Here is a 25,235-nt window from a genome sequence, read left to right as displayed (position 1 = left end):
CAGGTCACGATCTTGTAGTTTGTGGGTTCGAGCCCCGCGTCAGGCTCTGTGCTGACATCTTGGAGCCTGGAGCCTGCTTCAGATTCTGCGTCTCCCTCTCTCTGCCCCTCCCCTGCTCGCACTCTCTCACTCTCTCAAAAATAAACATTAAAAAAATTTTTTTAAAAGAATGAAATCTTGCCATTTGCAACAATGTGGATGGAACTAGAGTGTATTATGCTAAGTGAAGTTAGTCAGTCAGAGAAAGACAAATATGTCTTCACTCATATGTAGAATTTAAGATACAAAACAGGTGAACATTAGGAAAGGGAAGCAAAACTAAGATAAAAACAGGGAGGGGGGACAAAACATAAGAGACTCAAATACAGAGAAAAAACTGAGGGGTTTGGGATGGAGGGATGGGCTAAATGGGCTATGAGCATTGAGGAGGGCACTTGTTGGGATGAGTACTGGGTGTTATAGGTAGGGGATGAATCACTGAATTCTACTCCTGAAATCATTATTACACTATACACTAACTAACTTGAATGTAAATTAAAATTAAATAAATAAATACTTAAATGTAAAAGGTGAAACTGTAAAACTCCTAAAAGAAAACATAGGCTAAAAGCTCTTTAAGGTTGGTCTGGACAATGATTTTTTGACGTGACACCAAAAGCACAATCAACAAAATAAAAAATTAACAAGTGGGACTACAACAAGCCAAAAACCTTCTGCACAGCAAGGGAAACAATCAACAAAATGAAAAGGCAACCTACAGAATAGGAGGACTCATTCATAAACTATACCTCATAAGGGGTTATATCTAACATTTATAAGGGACTCATACAACTCAGTAGCAAAAATAATAACAATCTAACCTAAAAACAGGCAAAGGACCTAAATAAACATTTTTCCAAAGAAGACATTCAAATGGCCAAAAGGTACATGAAAAGATTCTCAACATCACTAATCATGCAAATCAAAACCAGAATAAGATGTCACCTCACACCTGTTAGAATGGCTGTTAACAAAAGAAATAACAAGAGTTAGTGAGGATGTGGGAAAAAGAGAACCCTTTCATTTCTGAAGGAAATCAAATCAGTATCTCAAAGACTTCCTCTCACTTCCAGAGATACATCAGTATCTCTGCACTTCCTTGTTCACTGAAACACTATTTACAATATCCAACACACAAAAGCAATCTAAGTGTCAGTTGATGGAGGAATAAAGAAAGAGTGATACACACACACACACACACACACACACACACACACACACACTTTTGTCAATTATACTTCAATAAAGTTGGAAGGAAAAAAATGGTTCTTCTTTTCTAGTGCCTAGGGAGTCTTACAACTCTGCCTTTCCCCATCAGATGTCCTCTTCCAATTCGACGGTCCTCAAGAGAAACCTGAGATAGACTGTATTGGAGCAGCTACCCTTTGGGCTCTTTGAATCTAATTAAGCATCCTAACTCTGATCTTTACAAGAGCATGGGTTCTGAATCCTGGGTCAGATTCATGGCCCATTGATCCTAGGGTTACTAGAGTCTAGCAGTGCTGTCTCCACCTTTGACAATCAAGATTATCTGCCACACATGTGCACACAAGTAAGCACATACCCCAACATCTTTCTGTAATAAGCCTGTAAGTCTCTGACGGTAGAGCATCAGGGTCAAAGTCAAGCTCACTCCTACTTAGCAGCTCTAAAGTCCGGGGTAAGCCACCTAGGTTTTTGGTCTGTTTCTTCATGTATAAAACAGGGATAATAACAATATCTATGGCTTAGCATTATAGTGAAGATCAAATTAAATAATAGAAAGCATTTAGCATTGTGGCTGGAATATAGTAAGTGATCAGGAGATAGTAACTATCTACTATTAACTACTACTATGATATTAAGTATCTATAGTTAATTTCACTATTTTTATTACTATTATTATTATACAATTATTGTTCTACCACCCATTAATTCATCTAGACTCTCCATGAATACGCTGGATAATACATTCCATCCAAAAACCACTCCCTAAAAAATATTTTGTAAAGGTATATGCTGTTCATGGCAGCTAAGATGTGTTGCCATGACCACGGCAAAGCAGTAGTTCCAATTAAAGAACTCAAATCCTAGTGACTTAAGAAGATGTGAACTAAAGGGACAAGTTCCTCAGCAGGAATAAGTTCTGTCTTACCTTACAGGGTTTTTTGTTGTTTTTGTTTGTTTAATTTCAGAAGTCTAGGGCTTTATGTTAAAGCCAAATACTTTTTCTGCTTAACTCTCTTTAATTGTAAAGACAATAGCTTTTTCAAGTAAATGGACCATTTTCATAACAAGCCGTGTAACATCAACTAAAACACCAGAGGAATTCCTTACATGAAAGGCTCCAATAAATCAATAGAAAAAGACAACTGCTCTAATAGAATAATGAGGAAAGGACCTGAATGAGAAATTCACCTAATAAGAAACATAAATGAGAAATATGCATAAGAGAAATGTTCATCCGTGTTTATAATTTTTAATATGATATAAAACAATGAAGTATTCTTGCTAAGGTTTTAAAAAGTCCCTGATACAGGTAGGGGTGTCAGGCACACAGTGCTGCTATATACCCCCAAGAAATAGGATCTGGCCATACATATCAACCTGGAAACACAGATCAAAAGCCTTAAGATGCACTTGTTATTCTAATTCTAGGGATTTATCCCAAGGAAATAATCACCAATGTGTATAAAAATATAAGGAGTACTTAAAAGCATGGCTTCTAAATCTCAAAACAAATTAAATTTTGCCTTTTCTACTTAACAGCCATCTAACCTGAGGCAAATTACCTACCTGTTTTTTATCTGAGTTTCCTCATCTGTTAAATAGAAAGAATAATACCTACATTTCACAGAGCTATGGGCAGGAAAAGTGAGAAAGGAAATAGAACAAGCCTTTCAATATGTGAAACACAGTATAAAGCCTCCAGCAATATTAGCTATTATTCTGATTGGTTAAGTAAATCATGATATATTGATAAAGTAGAATACTGTTCAGCCATTAAAAATGGTATTCTAGAGCAAGCATAAGCAAACCATGGCCCAGCCATGAGTCAAACCTGGCCAACCACCTGATTTGAAAATAAAGTTTTATTGGAACAAAGCAACACTCATTCATTTGCATATCACAATACAACAGCAGAGTTAAGTAGTTTAAAAAGAAACAGTACGTCCCACAAGGCCTCAAATATTTACTATCTGGCCCTTTACAAAGAAAGTTTGTTGACACCTGATCTAGAGAAATATCTGCCATCATGGGAACACGTTCTCAACCCAGTCAGTAAAAAGAAGTTTTCCAACAGCAAGTGCAAGTCAACATTTTTGTTGAAATATGTACATGGAAAATAAAAAAGGATGGAACAAGGTATTTAAAAAAATTTTTTTAACGTTTATTTAGTTTTGAGAGAGAGTGAGTGAGAGGGAGAGCGAGAGCGGGGGAGGGGCAGAGAGAGGGAGACACAGGCTCCAGGCTCTGAGGTGTCAGCACAGAGCCCAATGTGGAGCTCGAACCCACAAACTGCGAGATCATGACCTGAGCCAAAGTCGGACACCCAACCAACTGAGCCACCCAGGTGTCCCTGGAACTAGGTAATTTGAAAAGTTAACTATAGCTCTGTGAGCAAGATAGGTTATACATTTTATTTCCTTCTTTGTGTTTGTCTATAATTTCTAACTTTATCTATAGTAAACATGAATCATTTCTGCAATAAGAAAAAAAATTTAAAGACACTAAGAAGGAAAGAAGCTGTTTTAATTTTGACATAGAAAGAGGACAAGGAACTCATTGAATAGTAAAACAAGATGGAAAGATATTTTTAATTGGTGAGAGAAATATGGGTTTGTATTCTTGTCTTCATTTCTTTGCGTTCTTGTTCACAGATAGGAATATGAGAAGTTGGGGGTGAGGGAAGAAAGCAAGCAAGGAGGAAAATGTGACAGCAGAATTGTTACATGATGTGGACAGCAGCCAAGCTCAATAATTCCTAAGATAAATAAGTTTGCAAAGCTCGGAGAGACGCTACCAATCTATGCACCAAAAATGGAGTTGCACGGTCTACCCGGTGCAAAGAGAAGTCATGTGGTAGCAAATCTCATCCGGGAAAGGTAATGGGATATGTTTCAGGAATGCTTATCAATAGGTCTGCCCACCAAACATTTATTTATTGCCTACCGGGTGCCACGCATTTACAATATTGTAAGGAGGCAAACACAAAAGGTAACACATACAAAAATAAAAATATTTACGTGGCATAGAGGCATAGAGTTTTGTCAAACAGAATCATGTTAGGTTTGTACTCAGACGCTCGCTGGATGAATGATGTGACACCAGCCACTGAATTCTAGCGGGAGCACGGTCTCAGGCAGGCCAACAGGAGTTAGAGTCTACCTGTTGAGTCTGCAGTGAGGAGGACTCAAACAGAGACATCCTTTAAGCAGCTGGATATAGGCATGTGGAGGTTGGAGAGGGGAGAGCTTTTGCGGAATCCCCAAGTCAGCATACACAGAGCGCGAGGTTGCTCCCAGATGGCATGGAGAAGAGAAGGGGGCCAAGGAGTCACAGGGTGGGCAGAGGAGGCGACTCCAGGGCTGAAGACTGAGAAGGAGTGTGCGGGGATCGGGGCAAAACCGGGACAGAGTGCTTGTTGAATGTGCTGAAGAACGATCTCTGCTATTTAAAATTGGCTTAAAATGAGCTCTTTTAATAACTTGTGCAGCTGTGAGGCACAGTTGTGATTAATGGTATATTCCTGCGTCCCAAAGGACACAAACCTTCCTTGAAAGTGCGTTTTCCCACAATTTTTAAGTCTTTTTGTGAGCAGAATGCATGCCTTATACCTTTCCTGATTTGGAGCCACGTGGCAAAAGGAACACGAATGGAAATCCAGTTTGGGTTTGGTCTGGTTTGGCCTGGGGCTGAAACACAAGCATGTGTTTCACACAAACATAAACATGTGTTAATGAGGAAGAGAAAGAGACTGTACTCGACACAGCAACAGTTTGAGAGTAAAGCCAAAAAATACCCGGGATGCAAAACCGGTCTTTGGAGGTCGGCCGGTGACCACCATTAGGATGAACCCAAGCTCCATATGCCTAAACTGTATGTAGCACAGTCCTCTGCTACGACTGGTTTAGATGCCATGGCTCGGTGGCTGGAGGCCTGGCCTCACGGAGAAGCTGTGGGAAGTAGTGTGTAGGACGCCAGACCCTGAGGTCAGAAGGTCTGGCTCAGCCACCAGAGGCTAGTTGACCCTACACCAGCCTCAGTTTCCTCATCTTACAACGTTTGGATAAATAGTATCTCAGGACTTCCGCACACATAACACGAGGGATATGGACTGCGGCGAGCAACTATAGAATGGAAATTCACATTTTTCCCCAAATTTATTGAGGTATAAGTGGCACATAAAATTGTATATACAAAGCTCACAAAGCACACGTGATTTGATATACATATATGTTATGAAATACTTGTCACAACAAAGTTAATTAATACACCCATCACCTCACATAGTTACCTGTGTGTGTGTGTGTGTGTGTGTGTGTGTGTGGTGAAAACACTTAAGAGGTACTTTTTTAGCAAATTTCAAGTAAAATATAGTATTATTAACTATACTCACCATGCTGTGCACTAGCTCCTTCAGGACTCATTCATCTTATAACAGAAGGTTTGTACCCTTTGACCAACATCTCCCTGTTTCCTCCACCCCCTGCCCCCACCACCATCTACTCTCTGGTTCTATGCGTTCATTTTTATTTTGTTTAAATTCCATATGTAAATGAAGCCATACAGTATTCGTCTTTCTCCATCAGGCTTATTTCACTCAGTGCAATGTCCTGCAGGTTCAGCCGTGTGATCACAAATGACAGGGTTTTCTTCTTTTTTTTTTTTTTTTTATGCCTGAATCCTATTCCATTGTATCTACACACCAAATTTTCTTTCTCCATTCATCCACTGACAAACATTTAGGTTGTGTCCATAGCTTGGCTTTTGGGAATGCAAATCAAGGCCACAATGATAGGTCACCTCACGCTGTTAGAATGGCCATGATGAAAAAGACAAGAAATAACAAGCGTTGGTGAGGATGAGAAGAAAAGGGAATCCTTATTCACTCTTGGTCAGAATGTACGTTAGTACAGCCACTGAGGAAAATGGTACGGAGGTTCAGAAAACACCAGAACTACCGCACGATCCAGCAATCCCACGTCTGGGTATACCGCCAAAGGAAACGAAATCAGTATCTCGAAACGAAATCAGTATCTCAAAACGATGTCTGCGCCCTGCCTGCTGCAGCATATTCGCAACAGTCAAGACATCGACACAACCTAAGTGATGGAAGTTAACGCCATCACTGAGTACTATAACTCAGTGATTAGAGCAGTTTGCTTATGAGGTCGTGATAGCCCTGTTATCGGAGAGAAAAGACCAGAACTAAGCAGCTCCCCCAGTGGCTGGCCTGCTCCTTCCGGGTCTTGTGAAAAGAGCCTGGCCTACGAAGAAGTGGCCTCGTGCTCACAGCAGCCTTCAGGCACAGGCATACCCACTACGAGCCCCCTTCTTCATAGGGGAATGGCACCCAGCGGGAATGGCACCCAGTGATCCTGCAGAGGTGTTGTCGGTGTGAGCCGTCATGTGCCAAGGCACTGGCCCGATGCCTGGACAAAGTGGGTCTTGGAAAAATGAGAGCCATTTGGACATTGCATCTGAAACGTAGGTAGCTGGCACTTGTCCTACTGGGATATTTCAGAACACACAGCCCAACACTTCCAGCAGCCCAATATGCCATTCTTCATTAAAAAGAAAAAACAAACAACCAACCAAACAGAATCTCTTCAATAAAGTACTGGAATAAACTCTGTGACCCCCTCAGCAAAGGAGAGATACTATTCCAGGAGTGAATGGGAGGATTTGTGTCTTATTTAGAGCATACGAATGGACCTGGTTTCCGGGTTATCGTGTATACCCGTTCTCCAGCCAGACTCCCCACGGGTTCCTAGAAATGAGTTTCCACTGGGCGGAATCACTGGGTCTTGGTTCCTATGGAAATATTGTCCCAACAAGGACATTTGCAGAGGCTTTTTCAGTCTCTTCCAAATCCCCAAAAGCAGAGGCTGCAAACTTCTCTATAAAAGGCCAGTTAGTAAATATTTTAGGCTTTGTCAGGCATATGGTCAATCTCTTGCCACAACCGCTCAACTCCTCTGTGGTAGCCACAGATACCTGATAAATGAATAGCATGGATGTGTTTCCATAAGTCTTGTGGTACAAACCCTGAAATCTGAATTTTACGTGATTTTCACACATCATGGAATATTGCTTCTTTTTAAATTTTTTCCCAACCATTTTAAAACGTAAAAACTACCCTTAGTCCAAGGGCTCTACAAGAACTGACATGAGGATGAGTTAGGTCCAAGGGCAAGTACTTTGCTATCCCCTGTCCTAAAATTGTAGCATGTCACTGGCCACAGTAGATCTTGCTTTCAACTACCTACCTCTCCTTCCCCAGAAGGCAGTGAAGTTAGTGATAGTAATCATTCCTTTTAGGAAGAAAAGCTCACTCCAATCCCTTGCTGATGGTTAGGCTTTATCATCTGTTCTCTTGACTAGCTCCTTGGAGGGGCTCATCTGCCTTGAATCATTTTAACGTCCAGGGTCGTGCTGTTGCTTGGTGGTTTTACAGCCAACATTATCACCTGTGCACCTTTTGTCTGCCATTATGTGTTATGACTCCTCACCAGAACATGAAAAATGGTGAAAAGAGAGGCCTCGGGAGAGTCAACAAGCAGACTGGCACATTCCTTTAGCCTTCAGGCTAAGAAGAGTGCATTTTGCCAGTGCTCTCCTACTGCTTGAAAAAAAAGAATGCAAGGTCATGGTCTCCTACTGTACTCTCCAGCCAGCCATGAAGACAGTGTTGATTAACTGCACTGCTCAGTACCACAATTTTTATATATTCTAAAATCTAAAATAACTGGAGATGAACAGTCCCATAAGAAAGCCACTCCGTAGGAGGCTCTAGTAAAGGAGGTTTTCCTTCATTTACTTAGAATGCATCTGCTTGGTCATTTCTCCTCAATGCCCTAAGAAGAGCCTAATATAAGTACCCAGGAAGGAAGGAAGGAAGGTCTTTAACTAAGACACCTCCCCCCCCCCATCCTCACTGCCAGCCACTGAAAGGTTCCTCTTTCCTGTCTTCAAAGGGACATTAGCAAACACAAACGGACATCTTAGATTTAATTTAGGTTGCTACATATCTACCATCCCAAACACTAGAAGGAAAACCAATCCTTCAGCACATCCTCTCTGTAGCTATGAAAAACAGACAAAATTCCAAAATTATTTTTCCTTCCCTTTTCTAAGTAGTAGGCAGAATACCTCCCCCCACCAAGATGTCCACATCCTAACTCCCAAAACCTGTGAATATGCTGCCTTACACAGCAAAAGGGACTTTGCAAGCATGATTAAGTTAAGGATTTCAAGATGGGGAGGTTACCCTGGATTACATGGGGGGGGGGGGGGGGGGGGAATCCATGGAACCACAGGTTCCTATAAGAAGGATGCAAGAGGGGCAGAGTCAGAGAAGGAGGCACAATGGCCAAAGGAGGTCAGAGCGAGGCAAGATCATGAGTTGAGGAATGGGGCCAGCCTCTTAGAAAAGGAAGGAAATGCGTTCTCCCCTAGAGCTTCCGGAAGCAATACAGTCCTGCCTAATCATTCTAGACTTCTGACCTCCAGAACCATGAGAGGACAAATTTGTTTTGTTTTAAGCCCTAATTTCGTGGTAATTTGTTACAGCAGCCATAGGAAACTAATACGGCAGCTGCTAAAAATGTCTCAGATAAAATGTAGTTTCTTACAAGTCAGCCACTTTATCTTGTACACTTAACCCCAAAGAATGAAAGGAAACTTGTACTCCTCTCTCAAGCAGGGTCCCTAAACTCCAGAACTACCGAGCACTTAAATAAAATGTGATCTAAAAGGGAAGGTTGAAAGGGTGAGTGGGCAGCGAGAGAACACTGCAGTCATATACAAACAGCATTATCCAAGAGGGCTGCAAAGGATGAGATAGAAATGGAATGTGCCTTATTTATAGCAAAGCCTGCCTCCCCTCGCAAGTGTGTGACAGAAGAGCTGTTTTAAAAGTTTTATTCTTCAAACTTGGCTGCAGAACTTGGCTGCATCTCAGAACTGTGCTTTTGTATTTAGCTTTAAAATTTAAGAACCAACCCCATGGTTAAACTGGAGGCAGAGGTGGTGCAGGCAGGAAAAATGCTGGGGGGGGGGGGGTGGGGAATGGAAAGAGGTTGAAATGTTATTCTTATTTAGTTAGTTGCTTAAGAAAAACAAATAGAGAATAAAATAGCAAAAGGCTTGGAAAGGTTCCAAGTTGAAATTTTCTAATACCCAGGCGTTGAGGCTCTCAAGATAAGGGGAGTGCTGCAAAGCTAGCTAGACATTAGGATGGGCATCTGGTCTCGAGGTAGAGAGGGAATAATACTCCAGCCCTAATTACTGGAGATCCCCTCGCCCTCTTTCTTAAGCTCAGTGAAAGCTGACAACAACCCAGAGAAGGCCAGCCTACAGATGCAGAAACTAATACTGACCTTCTGGTAAACAATATGTCAGGAGACACGACACAGGTCATGCCTCTGACTTAGAAATTCTAAATTTTGCTGTTAACAATAAGGAACTGAATAAGTAAATTATGGTACATTATCTACTCGGAATATAATACAATCTTCAAAACTATGATTATGACGACATACTGTGGCACGGATTAATGCTTAGGCAATGGTAGGAAAACATAAAATAGTGTATACATTACGATTACCCACTAGGCTAATATATATTTCTTTTATTTTTTTAATTATTTATTTTATTTTTATAATTAACATGGATTATATTAGTTTCAGGCATACAATAGAGTTATTCAACAATTCTATACATTTCTCAGTGCTCAATAAGTGTACTCTTAATCCCCTTTATCTGTTTCACCCATCCCCCACCCACCTCCCCTGTCAACCACCAGTTTGTTCTCTGTATTTACGAGGTGGGGGGCGGGGGGGGGGGGGTTGTTTAGGGGCACCTGGGTGGCTCAGTCAGTTAAGCATCTGACTCTTGGTTTCAGCTCAGGTCATGATCTCACGGTTCGTGCGTTCGAGCCCCACGTTGGGTTCTACACTGGCAATGCAGAGCCTACTTGGGATTCTCTCTCTCCCTCTCTCTCTCCCCCTCCCCCTCTCGTGTCATCTCTCTCTCTCTCAAAATAAATAAATAAAAAATTTTTTTTTAAAGACTGGGTTTTTGGGGCACCTGGGTGGCTCGGCTGGTTAAGCATCCGACTTTGGCTCAGATCATGGTATCGCAGTTTGGGAGTTCAAGCCCCGCGTCGGGCTCTGTGCTGACAGCTCGGAGCCTGGAGCCTGCTTCAGATTCTGTGTCTCCCTCTCTTTCTGCCCCTCCCCCACTCACGCTCTGTCTCTCTCAAAAATAAATATATATTAAAAAATTTTTTTAAAGAGTGGGGTATTTTTGTCTGGCTCTTTGTTTATTTGTTTCTTAAATCCCACATATGAGTGAAATCACATGGTATCTGTGTTATTTCCTTAGCATTATACCATCTAGGTCCATCCACGTTGTTGCAGATAGTAAGATTTTATTCTTTTTCATGGCTGGTAATATCTTTCTTTATCCATTCATCAATGGATGGACACTTGGGTTGCTTCCATATCTTGGTTATTACAAACAATGCTGCAATAAACACAGGAGTGCATATATTGTTTCAAACTAGTGTTAATTTTCTTTGGGTAAATACCCAGCAGAGGAATTACTAGATCATATGGTAACTCAATTTTTAATTATCTGAGGAACTTCCATACTGTTTTCCACAGCGCCTGCACCAATTTACATTCCCACCATTTTTCTCCACATCCTCGCCAATGTTTGTTGTTTCTTGTATTTTTTGAGACTAGCCATTCTGTCAGATGTAAAGTGATACCTCATTGTGGTTTTAATTTGCATTTCCCTGATGATTAGTGATGTTAATCACCTTTTTATGTTTCCGTTGGCCCTCTGTGTGTCTTTGGAAAATGTCTATTCAGGCCCTCTGCCCATCTTTTGATTGGATATTTGGAGGTTTTTTTGTTGTGCTGTATGACTTCTACATATATTTTGGATAACAACCCCATATAGAATGTATCATTTGCAAATATCTTCTCCCATTCAGTAGGTTGCCTTTTTGTTTTGTTGGTGGTTTCCTTCATTGTGCAAAAGCCTTTTATTTTATTGGTATAGTCCCAATATTTATTTTATTGGTATAGTCCCAATAGTTTAATTTTGCTTTTTTTCCCCTTGCCTGAGGAAACATTTCTAGAAAAATGTTTCTACAACTGCTGTCAAGGAAGTTACTATCTATGTTTTCTCCTAGGATTCCCATGGTTTCAGGTATCACATGTAGTCTTTAATCCATTTTGAGTTTATTTTTGTGTGTGGTGTGAGAAAGTGGTCCAGTTTCATTCTTCTGCATGTAGCTGTCCAGTTCTCCCAGCACCATTTACTGAAGAGACTGTCTTCCCCGTTGTATATTCTTGCTCCCTTTGTTATAGACCTTTGTTATGTTAATTGACCATATAATTGTGGGTTTATTTCTGGGTTTTCCATCCTGCTCTAGTGATCTCTGTGTCTATTTTGTGCCAGTACCATACTCTTTTGATTACTACAGCTTTATAGTGTATTTCAAAATCTGGGATTGTGATACCTCCAGCTTTGTTCTTCTTTCTAGCCCTGATAAATATAAATATATATTTATATATATATTTAATATATAATTTTACATATGTAAAATAATATATATAATATATATATTATATATAATATATATATAATATATATATTTTACATATATGTATTTATATATATATTATATATATTTTTATATATATATAATATATATATAAATATATATATTTTACATATATGTGTATATATATATATACATATATATATATATGTATATATATATATATATATAAAGCCCTGATATATATAGCCTGATTATTTATATATATATCAGGGCTTTATATGTGTGTGTGTGTGTATATATATATATATATATATATATATATATATACACACACATATATATCTACATATATATATACACATATATGTATATATATATATACATATATAGCCCATATATATATAAAGACTGGAAGGAAATAGACCAAAATGTTAACTGTGGTCATATTTGCATGGTAGGAATAAATGAGATTTGTTTTTAGTTCATATATTCTTTTGAAAATGAATTATTACTCTTAAAATGGAAAACAAGGAATTTTTAAAAGGAAAGAAAGAAAGTTGGCAGAAAGCTCAGCTGTACCAATATTTTACCATGTGAGTTTCAGAACTAGAAATGTTTAGTGATTTCTTGCCTCAGGTTCTCCATATGAAGAATAAGGCTGTTATTACATGAGGCATACCTCCTAGATTTAGTGCTATAAAATACACTGCCTCCTAAATACATCTAGGTTTTCTTATCACCAAACCTCGCTTACACAACCCCATCACCTAGAATCATTTCTTGGCTTTTCCTACAGAATTAAATTCTCCCCTTTCTTAAAGATGCAATTCAAACCATTTCTCCTGAAATTCCTTCCTCCTCTGTAAGCCGACCCTGTCAATACCAACCTTCCTATAATTAACTACAAACAACTTTGAGATTTCCTTTGTTTTTTTTTTAACATAATTCAATTTATTTGAAAAAAAAATTACAGACTTTAGAATAAAGCAAACCCAGCCTCAAAACTCAATACCAGTTATTTACTCCTTCTGATCCTGTTTCCTTGTATGTCATACAGGCTGACTGCCATTTGCCTAACAAGCTATTCTGCTGATCGCATGATTCAATGTATGCACAGTACCCAGCACTGTATTTGGTATTGAGTGGGGAGCCAATAAATCCTTATTCTCTTCCTTAATCTTGCACCAGCAGACTTGCGCTCAAGAAAATACTAAAGGTAGTTCTCCAGACCAAACAAAAAAGGTCCCAGAGGTAAGCACAGAGCTGTAGAAAATAAAAAAATGAAAACAATATTTATTTTTTTAATGTTTATTTATTTATTTTGAGGAAGACAGAGAACACGGGGGGCAGTGGGGGCAGAGAGAGAGGGAAAGAGAATCTCAAGCAGGCTGTGCTCTATCAGTGCAGAGCTAGATGTGGGGCTTGATCCCACGAACTGTGAGGTCATGACCTGAGACGAAATCAAAAGTTGGATGCTTAACCAACTGAGCCACCTAGGCGCCCCAACAATAATTTTTTAGTAAATCTACATAACCATTATGTTTAGCAAATAAAACAAAAATGTTATAAAACAAAAATGGCAAAGTCTTGTAGGTTTTTAAAAATACAGACTATTCAATCAGACCATATCCCCAGGTGTCAGTAACCATCTTCCTTTCAAGAAAATTAGTAGATATACCAGAACAGGGACCCAGTAACCTAACTGGTGGGTTACCCCAAATATAAATCCTATACCCCCCATGAGTATTTAATTCATTTTCTTTTATTTTTTATTTTTTTTTAATGTTTATTTATTTTTGAGACAGAGAGAGACAGAGCATGAACGGGGGAGGGGCAGAGAGAGAGGGAGACACAGAATCCGAAGCAGGCCCCAGGCTCCGAGCTGTCAGCACAGAGCCCGACGCGGGGCTCGAACTCACGGACCGTGAGATCATGACCTGAGCCGAAGTCGGACGCTTAACCGACTGAGCCACCCAGGCGCCCCTTTAATTCATCTTCAACAGATATTTGATTGGTTTATATCTTTTGATGTTACTCACCACAGAGGTGTGAATATTCTCTTGGAGTGAGTGTACGTCTAAGTCTATACTTATATCTTTGTATATTTTTTTCCATTCCCTTATTGTAATACATTTTTAGAAGTGAGGATGTGAATCAAAAGACTTTTCCAATTTCAGTTTTGATTTATATTGGCAAACAGATTTTTTAAAAAACAATCCACCTATCCCACAATGACTGAAACACTTCATTATTTTCCCTTCATGGATATCTGTTATTCTAATATTTCTTGTTCAAAATCCTGAGAATGGGGACCGAACCCTATGGCCGTGCAAGCTCTCTGTACTGTAAGGGATACTACAAAGACGTGTCGATAGTGAAGGTAATAAACTGCCAAAATGTAAAACCTTAGACTCCTTGGAATGAAATGCGGGGGAAAAACTGGAAAAATGAAATGAAGCCTTGAACACACCAAAGGCTTTCCAAATTAGAAAGTTATACTCGTGGAAACACATCATATTAAACCACACTGAGCTATTCTCGACACTAAAAATACCATCCCTTTTCATCTGCGGACACTGATACCACTAGTCCGGGACTTGCCCACACTCCTGCCTCCTGCCAACCAAGAGAATGTGATGGGGTGCTTTTCCTCTGGCAAGTCCAATCCTAGGGGAAAAGGAAAACAGAACAGTTGTTTCCTAAGGCAATAAAAAACCTTCGAGCTATTTAACGAAAGGAATCTTAAAATGCAGATTGAACAATTAAATTAGTTACCCAGAATACTCTCTGAAGTTAGTCCTTGGGTAATTTATTTAATGTTAAAAGAAAAAAAGAAAAGAAGCCCTAAATGTGCAAGAGCAAAAAGCATTTGTTTGAAACATCCTGATTTACCTGACTTTTTAAAATTTTGCTTGGGTTAACTTTTTAAGGAAAATGTGAAAGAAAACAAAGAGGGCTATGAAACAATAAACAGGTGAGGAAACGTGGATGTCTTTATTTTAGATTATGAAAGCCCTGGCATGTGAGAACTGAAAGTATTTTTGAGATCACCCAGCCTAGCTAACCCCTCACTTCAAATGGCAGAGCTCGACTTAAAACAGAAGCAACTCATGCGTGGCCAAAATGAGCTAGTGGTGTGGCCGCAATCAATACCCAGACACCCTGGTCTAGTTACATACTCTTTGTGTGACACTTGACTTCTCTACACACAAGGAGAAGAAGGGCAGGCAATCCAGCTCTACAGTTACTTGGTTCGAAATTTTGTTGGTTCCAAGAGACCTTCCGCCATTTCCCAGGTACAACCTGGTGAAAAGATACCTCCTTATTCCCCTCAAATCCACCCTACATCTTAGCAGTCACCAAATCCTGTTGATTCTACCTCCTAAACGTCTCTCAAACATACCACTCATCTACATCACCACTGCCATGATATGGCCACCAGTTTTCCCTCACCTGGATTCCTGTAAACTCACCAAACCATTCGACCTACTAATTTTACCATTTCTCTTACACCCTCTCTGCATAAGTGCATTCTCCACATTGACCATATGACTTTCCCGCTTCAAACTTTTTTGCGGTGAATTTCCTTATGAAGAAAAACAAGGTCTCAGTGGTTTTCCTCTGCTTTGGGGTTAATACCTGCGTGAGTCAGAGCTTTATCAGGAAACAGATGGCACACATAGGACAATTCAAGAAAGGTTTATTTCAAAAAGGACCAAGTATCAAGAAGTGGCAGAGTATAGGAGAACCATAAGGAAACACTTGGAACCTCTGAGTTGTGCAAAACCCCTCACCTAGCGGTGGACCCACAGACCTCCTCCTTCCTAACAGAAGGGATATAAGATGTCATGTCCAAGGCTGGGTTATAAAAGAGTGAGACTCCCACTACCAACCCCCTTTCTTACTCTTCTTCCTTGCTCACTCTGTCAAAACGAGCTGCCATGTTGTGAGCTGTCCCGTGGAGAAACACATGCAGCAAGAAACTGACAGTGGAGGAACGGAGGAATGGAGGCCATCGCCCCACAGCACTAAAGGAACTGAACCCACCCAGCAACCACAGGAGTGAGCTTGAAGTGAGCCTCGCCCCAGGTGAGCCTTCAGATGAAACTGCAATCCCAGCCAATGTCTTGACTGTCGTCTTTTGAAAGACACTGACCCAGAGGACCCACCTTAGATTAATGACCCATGGAAACTGTGACATAATAAATATCATGGTAAAGCCAATTAACCCCATTACATTTTGGGGTAATTGATTATACAGCAATGGAAGACTATACAAACTGGAGCTACCCAGATGCCCAAAAAGATGAGGAGAGGAAAAGGGTATCAGGATCCAGAGGAGAACAGTCTGCCCTGGGAGGAACAACGACCTTCAGTAAAGCGCCACAGGTAATGCAAAACTCTAGAGGGAGCCAGGGGAAGAAATATCTGGCTTTGCTCTTCTTCCTTCCTTTCATCTCTCCCCAGGCTTCTACTGAGCAAATCTGATTCAAAGCCAGAGATGCCAGGATCCCTGCAGATGTAGTCTACCTCCTGGGGCAGAGAGCAGTATGGAGGGGGTAGAACATGGGCATGCAGGCACAAAAGGAAGATTCCCGCATGATGTCCTAAATCTTCGGCATGATGTATAAGGTCCTTTGTGATCCAGTCCTAATCTCCCCAGCTAGCTTTATTTCTCAGCCCCCATCACATCAACCTAGCTCCAAGAGAACAGCCACTTGAAGTTCCCAGAACTCAGTTTATAACATCACAACTCTGTCCCTTTCCATGTGGTAGTCCTTATGCCTCCTACGCTTTTTCTCCCCTTCTCTGCCAGGTTAATTCCTATTCATCTTTCATGAATTAAGGCAGATGCCAAATCCCCTGGGCTGTCTTCTATGACATCATCATCCTCTCTCTCTCTTTTTTGTTTTACTGTTTATTTTTGAAAGAGAGAGACAGAGCGTGAGCAGGGGAGGGACAGAAAGAGGGAGACAGAACCTGAAGCAGGCTCCAGGCTCTGAGCAGTCAGCACAGAGCCTAAGGCAGGACTCAAACTCACGAACTGTGAGATCATGACCTGACTCAAAGTCAGATGCTTGACCAACTGAGCCACCCAGGCGCCCCCATCCTCTCTCTTGATATGAATTTCATGACCCTTCTACCTCCTTCATCATCCCTCGGCTCACCTCTACCGATGGCCTCTTGCGATTGTCTGGTTACCCATCTCTGCTCCATTAGCCCACGGGTTTTTTTCAGGGCACAGACCTTATCTTGCATTCCTAGCACCTAACGGTGTCTGGCACACAAATGATACTCGATACATATTTGCTGATTAGATGGTTTCTAGTCCTTACTGTGCCTTGGTCACCAGAATCTGTAGGTTCCCTGACTCTCGGCTGCGCTGGCCACCACAACTGCCTTCTGTGAATTCCAAAACAGTGTCCTATTCCCAGCGTGCTCATCAGGCTTGCCTCTTCCAAGCTAAATGTTTTCCCCTTCTTGCTGCATCCCACTGCCTGTGTAACTAAAATAGGACCACATTTACTTTTTGGAAATGTGCCTAAAGCAGCTTCTGCCCAGGGCTTCCAGGGTCCTAGAACATTAGGGGAAGTGACCTTGGAGTATCAGGTCAACACAAAGGCAAGACCCAAATTCCAGCAGAAAAGGAGTAAATCAGTAGAAACTAGCAAGTGAAGGAAGCCAGCAATGACAGACAAGCACACTGGCGTTTTCTTCTTTCTCTAAAACTTCTAATTCATCCGTAACGCTATATATTACTGACAATATCCAGTGCTGCTGACACTGTTCCTGCTGTCTGTCTAACATACAATCAGTACTGCCAAATGATAATTATACAAATGTCTTAAATGTTACTAGCAAGCCAAAGAAACAGGTCACCACCAAGAAGATACTTTAACTGTTGAATGTTAAATCATCACAACTAGAATTTTTCTTCTGATGCCTAACGACATTAGGTTTTATCCCCGTCCAATTTCAGTTACATAGGACTGTTTGAAATATTTCTAGAAAAGTTCTAAAGACCCTTACACGTGTCTACAGTCTCACAACATTGTTTTGACAACAGAGAAGTGAATTAATCTATGATTAAAAACTTACAGAATGAACCTTTTAAATCATTGCAGAAAAGTATGTTTACAATATTTAGTCCAATCCCCTCACTTTACAGAAGAGGAAACAAAGCCAAAGTAATATTTTATTTATTACGTTGGTGGGTTGGTAGGCACACAGGGTTCATTTTATCATGCTTTTTTCTACTTTATGCAGACACTGAACGTATTCTTTTTGTGTAAGGAGTATTTTGTGGTTGGGAAGGAAGGAGGGAAAAAAGTAGAGAAGAGGAAGTCAAAATGAGAAACAGAGCTGGGAAAATGAAGTTCCCCATCCAGAGAACCAAAGCAGTACGTGTAGGAGCTAGGGCCAGATACCCAGAGCTCTCTGCTCCCTGTTTGGCATCTTCCATCACACCATCCCATCTCCTGACCCAAGTCTGGGTCGAGTTAAGCTACAATTTTCTCCATCCCACTACAATCTAATTGCTCAGAGTTCTACCAAATCAAATCACCAGTCCAGTTGGAAATTTCTCAAGAGACATTATTAACACCACTCAGAGAACTAAACAAAATCAGAAAGCAACCTACTTGTACTCAAAAGAATTCTGGGTTTAAAAAAGAAAGTAAACATTTTCAAAAATCTTTAACCAAGAAGCAAGAGCACCAGCAAGTAGAATGAAGCTTTCGTATTACAAATGTTCAAAGTCAACCCAAGTCAAATCTCTGAGACTAAGCATGAAAAGCAAAGATCCGCCGCACGGTACTCTCACTTATTTAACTTATCCAGTGTCTGCTGAACCCCAACAATGTGGCAATGGTAGTTTGTGGTTGATAATATGGTGGTGGAAGGGACGCCGAGGGGGGCAGTCAGGCCACCTGGACCCAATCATGGCTTCATTGGGAAATTGCTGAGTAACTTCATGCAAGTTATACACCTTCTCCATACTTTACTTTGCTCCTCTGAGGAGGTTACTAAAATCCCTTACATGTAACTCCATGACAGAAGCCTGGTTCTTCTACATCTGAGAGATCTATAAATAATTATAAAATCAAAAACCCACTTCAAAACATTAACTTTCCCATTACGGTGCTACGTGTACTCTACCTGGACATTGTAAAACATACTAAATAAGTGCTTCGAACCCAGATTCTCCTGAGAAAGAGTTTAAAACTCAGGTTCCCAAGACCCAGCTCAGACATATGAAACAAAAATGCCTTTGGGAGGGAGGGAGGGAGGATCTCTTGAGGATCAATATTGTTATAAAACACATCTAAATGATCTGACATCCAGCCAGTTTCAAATATCATCCCTATGTTGGGCAATTCAATGACCCAGGATCTTTTGGATCCAAGAATATTAAAAAAAAAGGTGAACAGGGTCTGGGTGCCTTAATGAATAATTAAGGTTTTCTTTTAAATAGATTTTTAATGTGACCAATACATTTTTCATATACACCTCCAATCCAAAATGTGAATGTGAAGGATGGAAAAACTAAATGAGAAAGTCTGTTCAACTCAATAAATAAATCATGCCTTGGGAAAGTACAACTTCTCAGAGTTAATGACACAGAAAACATGAAAAGAAAATGAAGAGTATTCTGAAGGTGTAGGCCTGAGAAACCCACCCATCATTACTCATATGTCAGAAGGTTACCACTCTAAATGGCATTTAAAAGTCACAACAACGTTATGGACATAATCATCCCACTTATGACTCGGAAGTTCACCCAAAAGCTCCCATTTCTCTAGATTTGGCTTTTTAAATGTCAGCATGTGAATCAACACAACACAATGCAAGCAAAAACGTCACACTAAAAACATCTGACATGAGAAAGAAACAACCAGAGAAAGACAAAAAGGAAAGTACTATTTGCATAATTTTTAATGTAAATTTTTGTTGTGGACCTCTAAGAAAAGGCTTGGTCTTAGAGCTTACAACTTGAAAAAAAAAAAACATTATAAAAGAGGACTTCCATAGTACGTACATGTCTTAAATTGACCTTGGCTGCAAGGTTTAATCTTTACTGACACCTTGAGGATAGTGTCCTACAATATTGGTTGTATCGGTTGTAGCCAATGGCTGGTCTATAGCACTGCGAGTAGAGAACTAGGTAAATACCCCATGACTGAAACGTAACCATGGCTTAAATTAGTCAAATTAACTAGGTTTAAATGATTCCAGGTCCTAGACCCATACTAAGCAATGCCTTCTTTCTTCCTAATAGATTGAACAGACGTAATATCCCTTTTATAGCAATTAACTGTTATGGCAAATAACATGAACACATAAATATCCCACATGCAAATTTGTCAAAAGGAAGCAAGATATGTTTCCAGTATAGAAACCAAGAGGCTAGTCGTCATATCTTTGAAGAACTATGGTAATTGACAGCTTTGTATCTAAATTAAACCAAGAGTCCCCTGCTACCACCTAAAAAGTAAAAATCAAGTTTGCACAAACCTGTAGGAAGTTTTCCTTTCAACATAATCCCAAATATTCTAGTAGAAAGGTGTTTGCATTGCATGACCTTTACATTTCTCACCAACCTTTAATAACCCATTAGTTTACAATCTCCTGAATAATACAAAAATATCTGTATTGTTTTCCTGTGTCTTAAAAAGGCAACTCACTGTATGAGCATACTTAAGTCAACGTATTAATAGTACCAATATTTAAACATCTTATAATTTATCTCCTTTCTCCAAATGACACTGATTTTATAAGACCCTAAAGAAAAAAAAAGATTTCATTAAGTTCCTCATTTACTTTATCTAAATGAATCTTCATAATAACCCCATGAGGTACTGTCCTTCCTTCCCCCCTTTTTATTTTTCTTTTTAAAAATGAAGAAACTGAGGCTCACAGAATTAATAACTAACTCAAGGTCACATCACTAGGAAGTGGTAGCATCGCAATAATTTTAACCTAGGTCTGATTCCAAAGCTCATGTTCCTATGATCTTGGCTTAGGGTCTCCCTGGCGTGGGGTGGGTTAAGACGGTAATGAGGAATACACATCTTTGTATTATTCTGTATGCCTCACCAATTTGTTAGCCGTGTGCATCTCTTTTTTCTTTATTACACCTTAATAGGCTTCTCTGTTAGAGATGGGTTACCTAAGCATTCTCTTACAAAGCAAAGGATGAAGGAATTTGATACTCAAAGCGAGATTAGTTTTGAGTTCTATTTTTATAAGGAAAGAGAAAAGTTCACCACATTGATCATCCAGGAATATCTAGTTCAACCTTGCCCATATGATTAGCAGAGATCAAACACACAGTCTTGCAGAATACACAGAACCCAGCAGACAACTCATTTTTGTGAAGTGAATGAACATTAACTAATTTTCCTTATTAATAACGTAATCTAGTTAGATCAAATTTTCCCACACATGCGAGCATTAAATGTGTATTAATAAGCAGTTATTCCCTCAAATTCAACATGTGCACGAATAAAACTTATGTGCCATATCTCCTTCCTTGAAAACATCCTTCCAAATGTCCCTATTTGAATTAATAGCATCAGTGTCTTGCCAGTGTAACCCAAAGTGGCTATGTAACAGCCATCTTTGATTCTCTATTCCCTCCTAATTCTATATCCATTCAGTTTCCAAGACATTTTTAATTTAGACTCTTTAATTCCTCTGCTCGGTCCCACTCAATTCTGAGGGGCATTTCCCCTGCTAGATTAGTATCCTCCTTCTTTCTCACAGATACAGAAATACCACCACCACCCCCTCCCCCATTAAGCCTCCAGTCTACCATCACAACAATGTATCTGGCACAGTGGGGCAAGACTCATAATCCCAAAGGGAAATGTTGATTTTGCAACTCCCGGCACAAAAGTTGTTCGTGATTAAATTGTCTGTGATTCAACATCCTAAAATCTGGCTCCATCCAAACTGTCTTCCCAAAATCTTACCTCCATTACTCCATGTAACTCACCTATGCCCAAGCTCACTAGCTCTGGTTGCTGTTCACTTTCTCCAGCCCTTTGCCTTTGCTCAATGCATCTCGCCACTGGAATGTTGTTCTTTCCACTTTCCACATAAAGCAGTCCTACCCATCCTTTAAAATGTGAATTCAAAGACCACTCCACCAGTCCACACCTGGCCTCTGAGCCTGGAAGTAATCACTCCCTCCTCTGATTTCATATAATACTGTATTTGCACTTCTCTTTTGGAAATTAACACTTAGACTATTACAGACTCTGCATTTGTGTACATCTCTTGTCTTCACCAACCACAGACATCTAATTCATGCTTACCTCTGTATCTCCCACGGCATCTAGACCAGATCTCATACATACTATGGGTTCAAAAACAATCAGTTGATAAATGTTACACAAAGGCCTTGACACTGAAGGAGAATACGTCTCCATCTGCACCGCTTAGGCAATCTCTGTGTTTAAAGAAAACCAAAGCGGGGGAGCCTGGCTGGCTCAGTCTGTAGAGCATGCGACTCTTTATCTCAGGGTTGTACGTGCAAGCCCCACGTTGGGTGGGGAGATTACTTAAAAACAAAATCTTTAAAGAAAATCAAATCGTATTTTTCAAGTGTTCAATATCAAGTATGACAAAACCTAACTTCTTTGAATTTTAGAATTGGAAAATCAGAGGACATGAGAAGAAAATGATATTCATTTATCAGTTTAAGCAGAAAACATTTGTCAAGCTGTCAACCATCAGTCAACCCTACACGGAACACAAACACATACACAAGCAGCACCCCCAGCATTCAATAAGAGGCCTTACTTTGCGGTAGACTATCATGTTTGGAGAACTGTCCTCTGGGTCAGCAATCCCCACTGCTCTTTGATCCCCAGATCCCTGAGCCATCCCGGATGTCTTCACTCACACTGCAAAAATAAATGAATAGACCGTTAAGACATGAAAAAATTATACAAAGAAAGTCCTGCCATGCAAAGAAGTATCTTTTGGCAGGTGATATGAAAATGAAACAGGATAAATTTCTCATTTTTCCGCATTAATTTAAGCAGTATCTTAAAAAAAATATCTAGGGGATAACTGGGGTCTTGATCCACATACATTCTTCTAATCCCAAAGCAACATGTTCTTTATTTTCAGCCCAGAATCATGTACCCTAGAGGTGAGCTTATGCCGTCTTAAATAATCTCCTGAGGACAGATGAAGCCAATCATTGTGATGTTGATTTTGTCTTACCAAAGCTTGCTTCTTGATTAATTCTATGCACTCAAATCTGAATATTTTACTAGGGAAATGCAAATCAAAACCACAAGGAAAAACCACTTCATACCCACTAGGACGGTCATACTAAAAGAGAAAAACCTCAAATAACAAATGTGGCAAAGGATGTGGGGAAATCTGAACACTTGTCCCTCGTTGATAGAAATGTAAAATGGTTCAGTTGCTATGAAAAAACAGTTCGGTGGTTCCTCAAAAGTTAAACATAGAATTACCATGTAACTTGAAAATTCAACTATACCCCCAAAGAACTGAAAACAAGTATTCCAACAAATATTTGAACACAGATGTTCCCAGTAGCACTATTCACAATAGCCAAAAAATGGAAACAGCTCAGTGTCCATCAATCGATGGATAAACCAGATATCATCTCTCCCTACAATGGAATAAAGTTCATCCGTAAAAAGTAGTAAAGGGCTGATACATGCTACAACACAGATTGGTCTTGAAAACATTATGCCTAGTGAAAGAAGCCAAACACAAAGGTCACTGCAATGGACTGGACGTTTATGTCCCAACAAAATCCATATGTTGAAATCCTAACCCCTGGCTTGATGGTATTAGGAGGTAGAGCCTTTGGGAGCTGATTAGTGCCCTTATAAAAAAGACGCCCAGAGAGCTCCCTCCCACCATATAAGGACACGGCAAGGATAAAGTCATCCATGAACCAGGGAACAGACTCTCACCACACACCAAATCTTTTGAAGCCTTGATCTCCAGAACTGTGAGAAATAAATTTCTGTTGTTTATAAGCCGGCCAATCTAGGATATTCTGTCATAGCAGCCTGAACAGACGAAGGCAGTCACACATTGTAGGATTCCATTTACGTTAAATATCTAGAATAGGTAAATCTATCGAGACAGGAAGCAGACAGGTAGTTTCCAACAGCTGGGCAGAGGATGGAATGGGGCCACTGCTTAATGGACTTGGGATCCCCTCTGAGATAACGAAACATTTCGGAACTAGATAAAGGCGATGGATGCAGACCATTGTGAATGTATTAAATGCTACTGAAATGTATGCTTCGAAGTCGTTAATTTTAGGTTGTGTGAATTTTACCTCAATTAAGTAGAATGAATATTTTTTAATTTGACCTTTTTAAAAAGCCTCAAAAGATAACAGTGACAACATATGGAATTTTTGGGTAAAGAAGTTCAGTTCTTGGTATCACACTATATTTGCTGTGTGACTTCGCACAAGTTAAATAACCTATTGGGTTCTCTTTGTTAACTTCCTTTTAAAACAAAATGTTGAATGCCTGCTGTGTACCCAGAACCACACCAAGGCAGCTCTCTCTACACTGCTCTCGTCAGTAAAATGTGAATTCTACTGAGTATTCACAGGTAAGGGTCTAATAAACTGAGTGTAAAGGTATCATATAAAGCCATAAAAGTCCTATACAAATGTTATCTCTAAGCTAAGAGCCTGCCTGGGTTATTTGCACAAAATTCATAGGCTTTTCATCAAAGAAACTTTTACAAATACCACACTTGACAGAAAAGGCCATTTCAATTTAAAATAAAAGCTCAGGAAATATTTTATTATAAAATAAGTTGGTACCAAAGGTCATTCCATAAAAACAAATTTGGGCAGAAGATGGGGAAGAGATAGGAATTTGTCATTTGTGCTAAGAATTTAAATGCCCAAAGTATACCGTTTGAATGTTGCGTGCTTTCTTCGTCATTTGTGAATTAAGATGCATTTTAAAAGTTAGATTACATGAAGAGATAAAGAACGTGCTTTTACCTCTATGTACTGTAATATCAGGGTTTCTGTGAATATAGTGTTACATGGAAAAGCTAATTATTAATTCCAATCAGTGGCTTTTAAAGTTAAATGAATAACACGCTGTTTTATTTTTAATGAACAGCTACTTATTTGCCTACTCCTTTGCCTCAACACAGAATACGACAGAACATGAAAAACAAAAACTGAGTCCATTTATGTATGCTCATTTATCTATGCAACAGAGGCATTTTGGGTCTCTGGCTTTATTTTTAAATGAACACTTGACTTTAATGACCATATTATCTCTCACCATAATAATGACCATATTATCTCCCTTGTTGTTATAACAACAAGGTTGGGAATGACCTAAAAACAATCCTGTTAGCCCTGCCTTCGCCTCTTCCTGGC

General features: G+C 39.8%; 1 protein-coding gene across 1 annotated transcript in view; it reads right to left on the bottom strand.

Annotated features, from left to right (window-relative positions):
- RGS6 (regulator of G protein signaling 6) overlaps nucleotides 1-25,235 on the bottom strand; it is a 595,776-nt gene that overhangs the window by 519,193 nt on the left and 51,348 nt on the right. Inside the window, exon 3 of the mRNA XM_042943677.1 lies at nucleotides 22,628-22,731. Coding sequence (XP_042799611.1) covers nucleotides 22,628-22,711 — 84 coding nt within the window. The 5' untranslated portion in view covers nucleotides 22,712-22,731. The remainder of the gene's footprint in view (nucleotides 1-22,627; nucleotides 22,732-25,235) is intronic.

The sequence above is a fragment of the Panthera leo genome, chromosome B3 (genome assembly GCF_018350215.1).
Source record: "Panthera leo isolate Ple1 chromosome B3, P.leo_Ple1_pat1.1, whole genome shotgun sequence".
NCBI lineage: Eukaryota > Metazoa > Chordata > Mammalia > Carnivora > Felidae > Panthera > Panthera leo.
The sequence above is the reverse complement of the archived record's forward strand: the minus strand, read 5'-3'. Positions and strand labels throughout refer to the sequence as shown.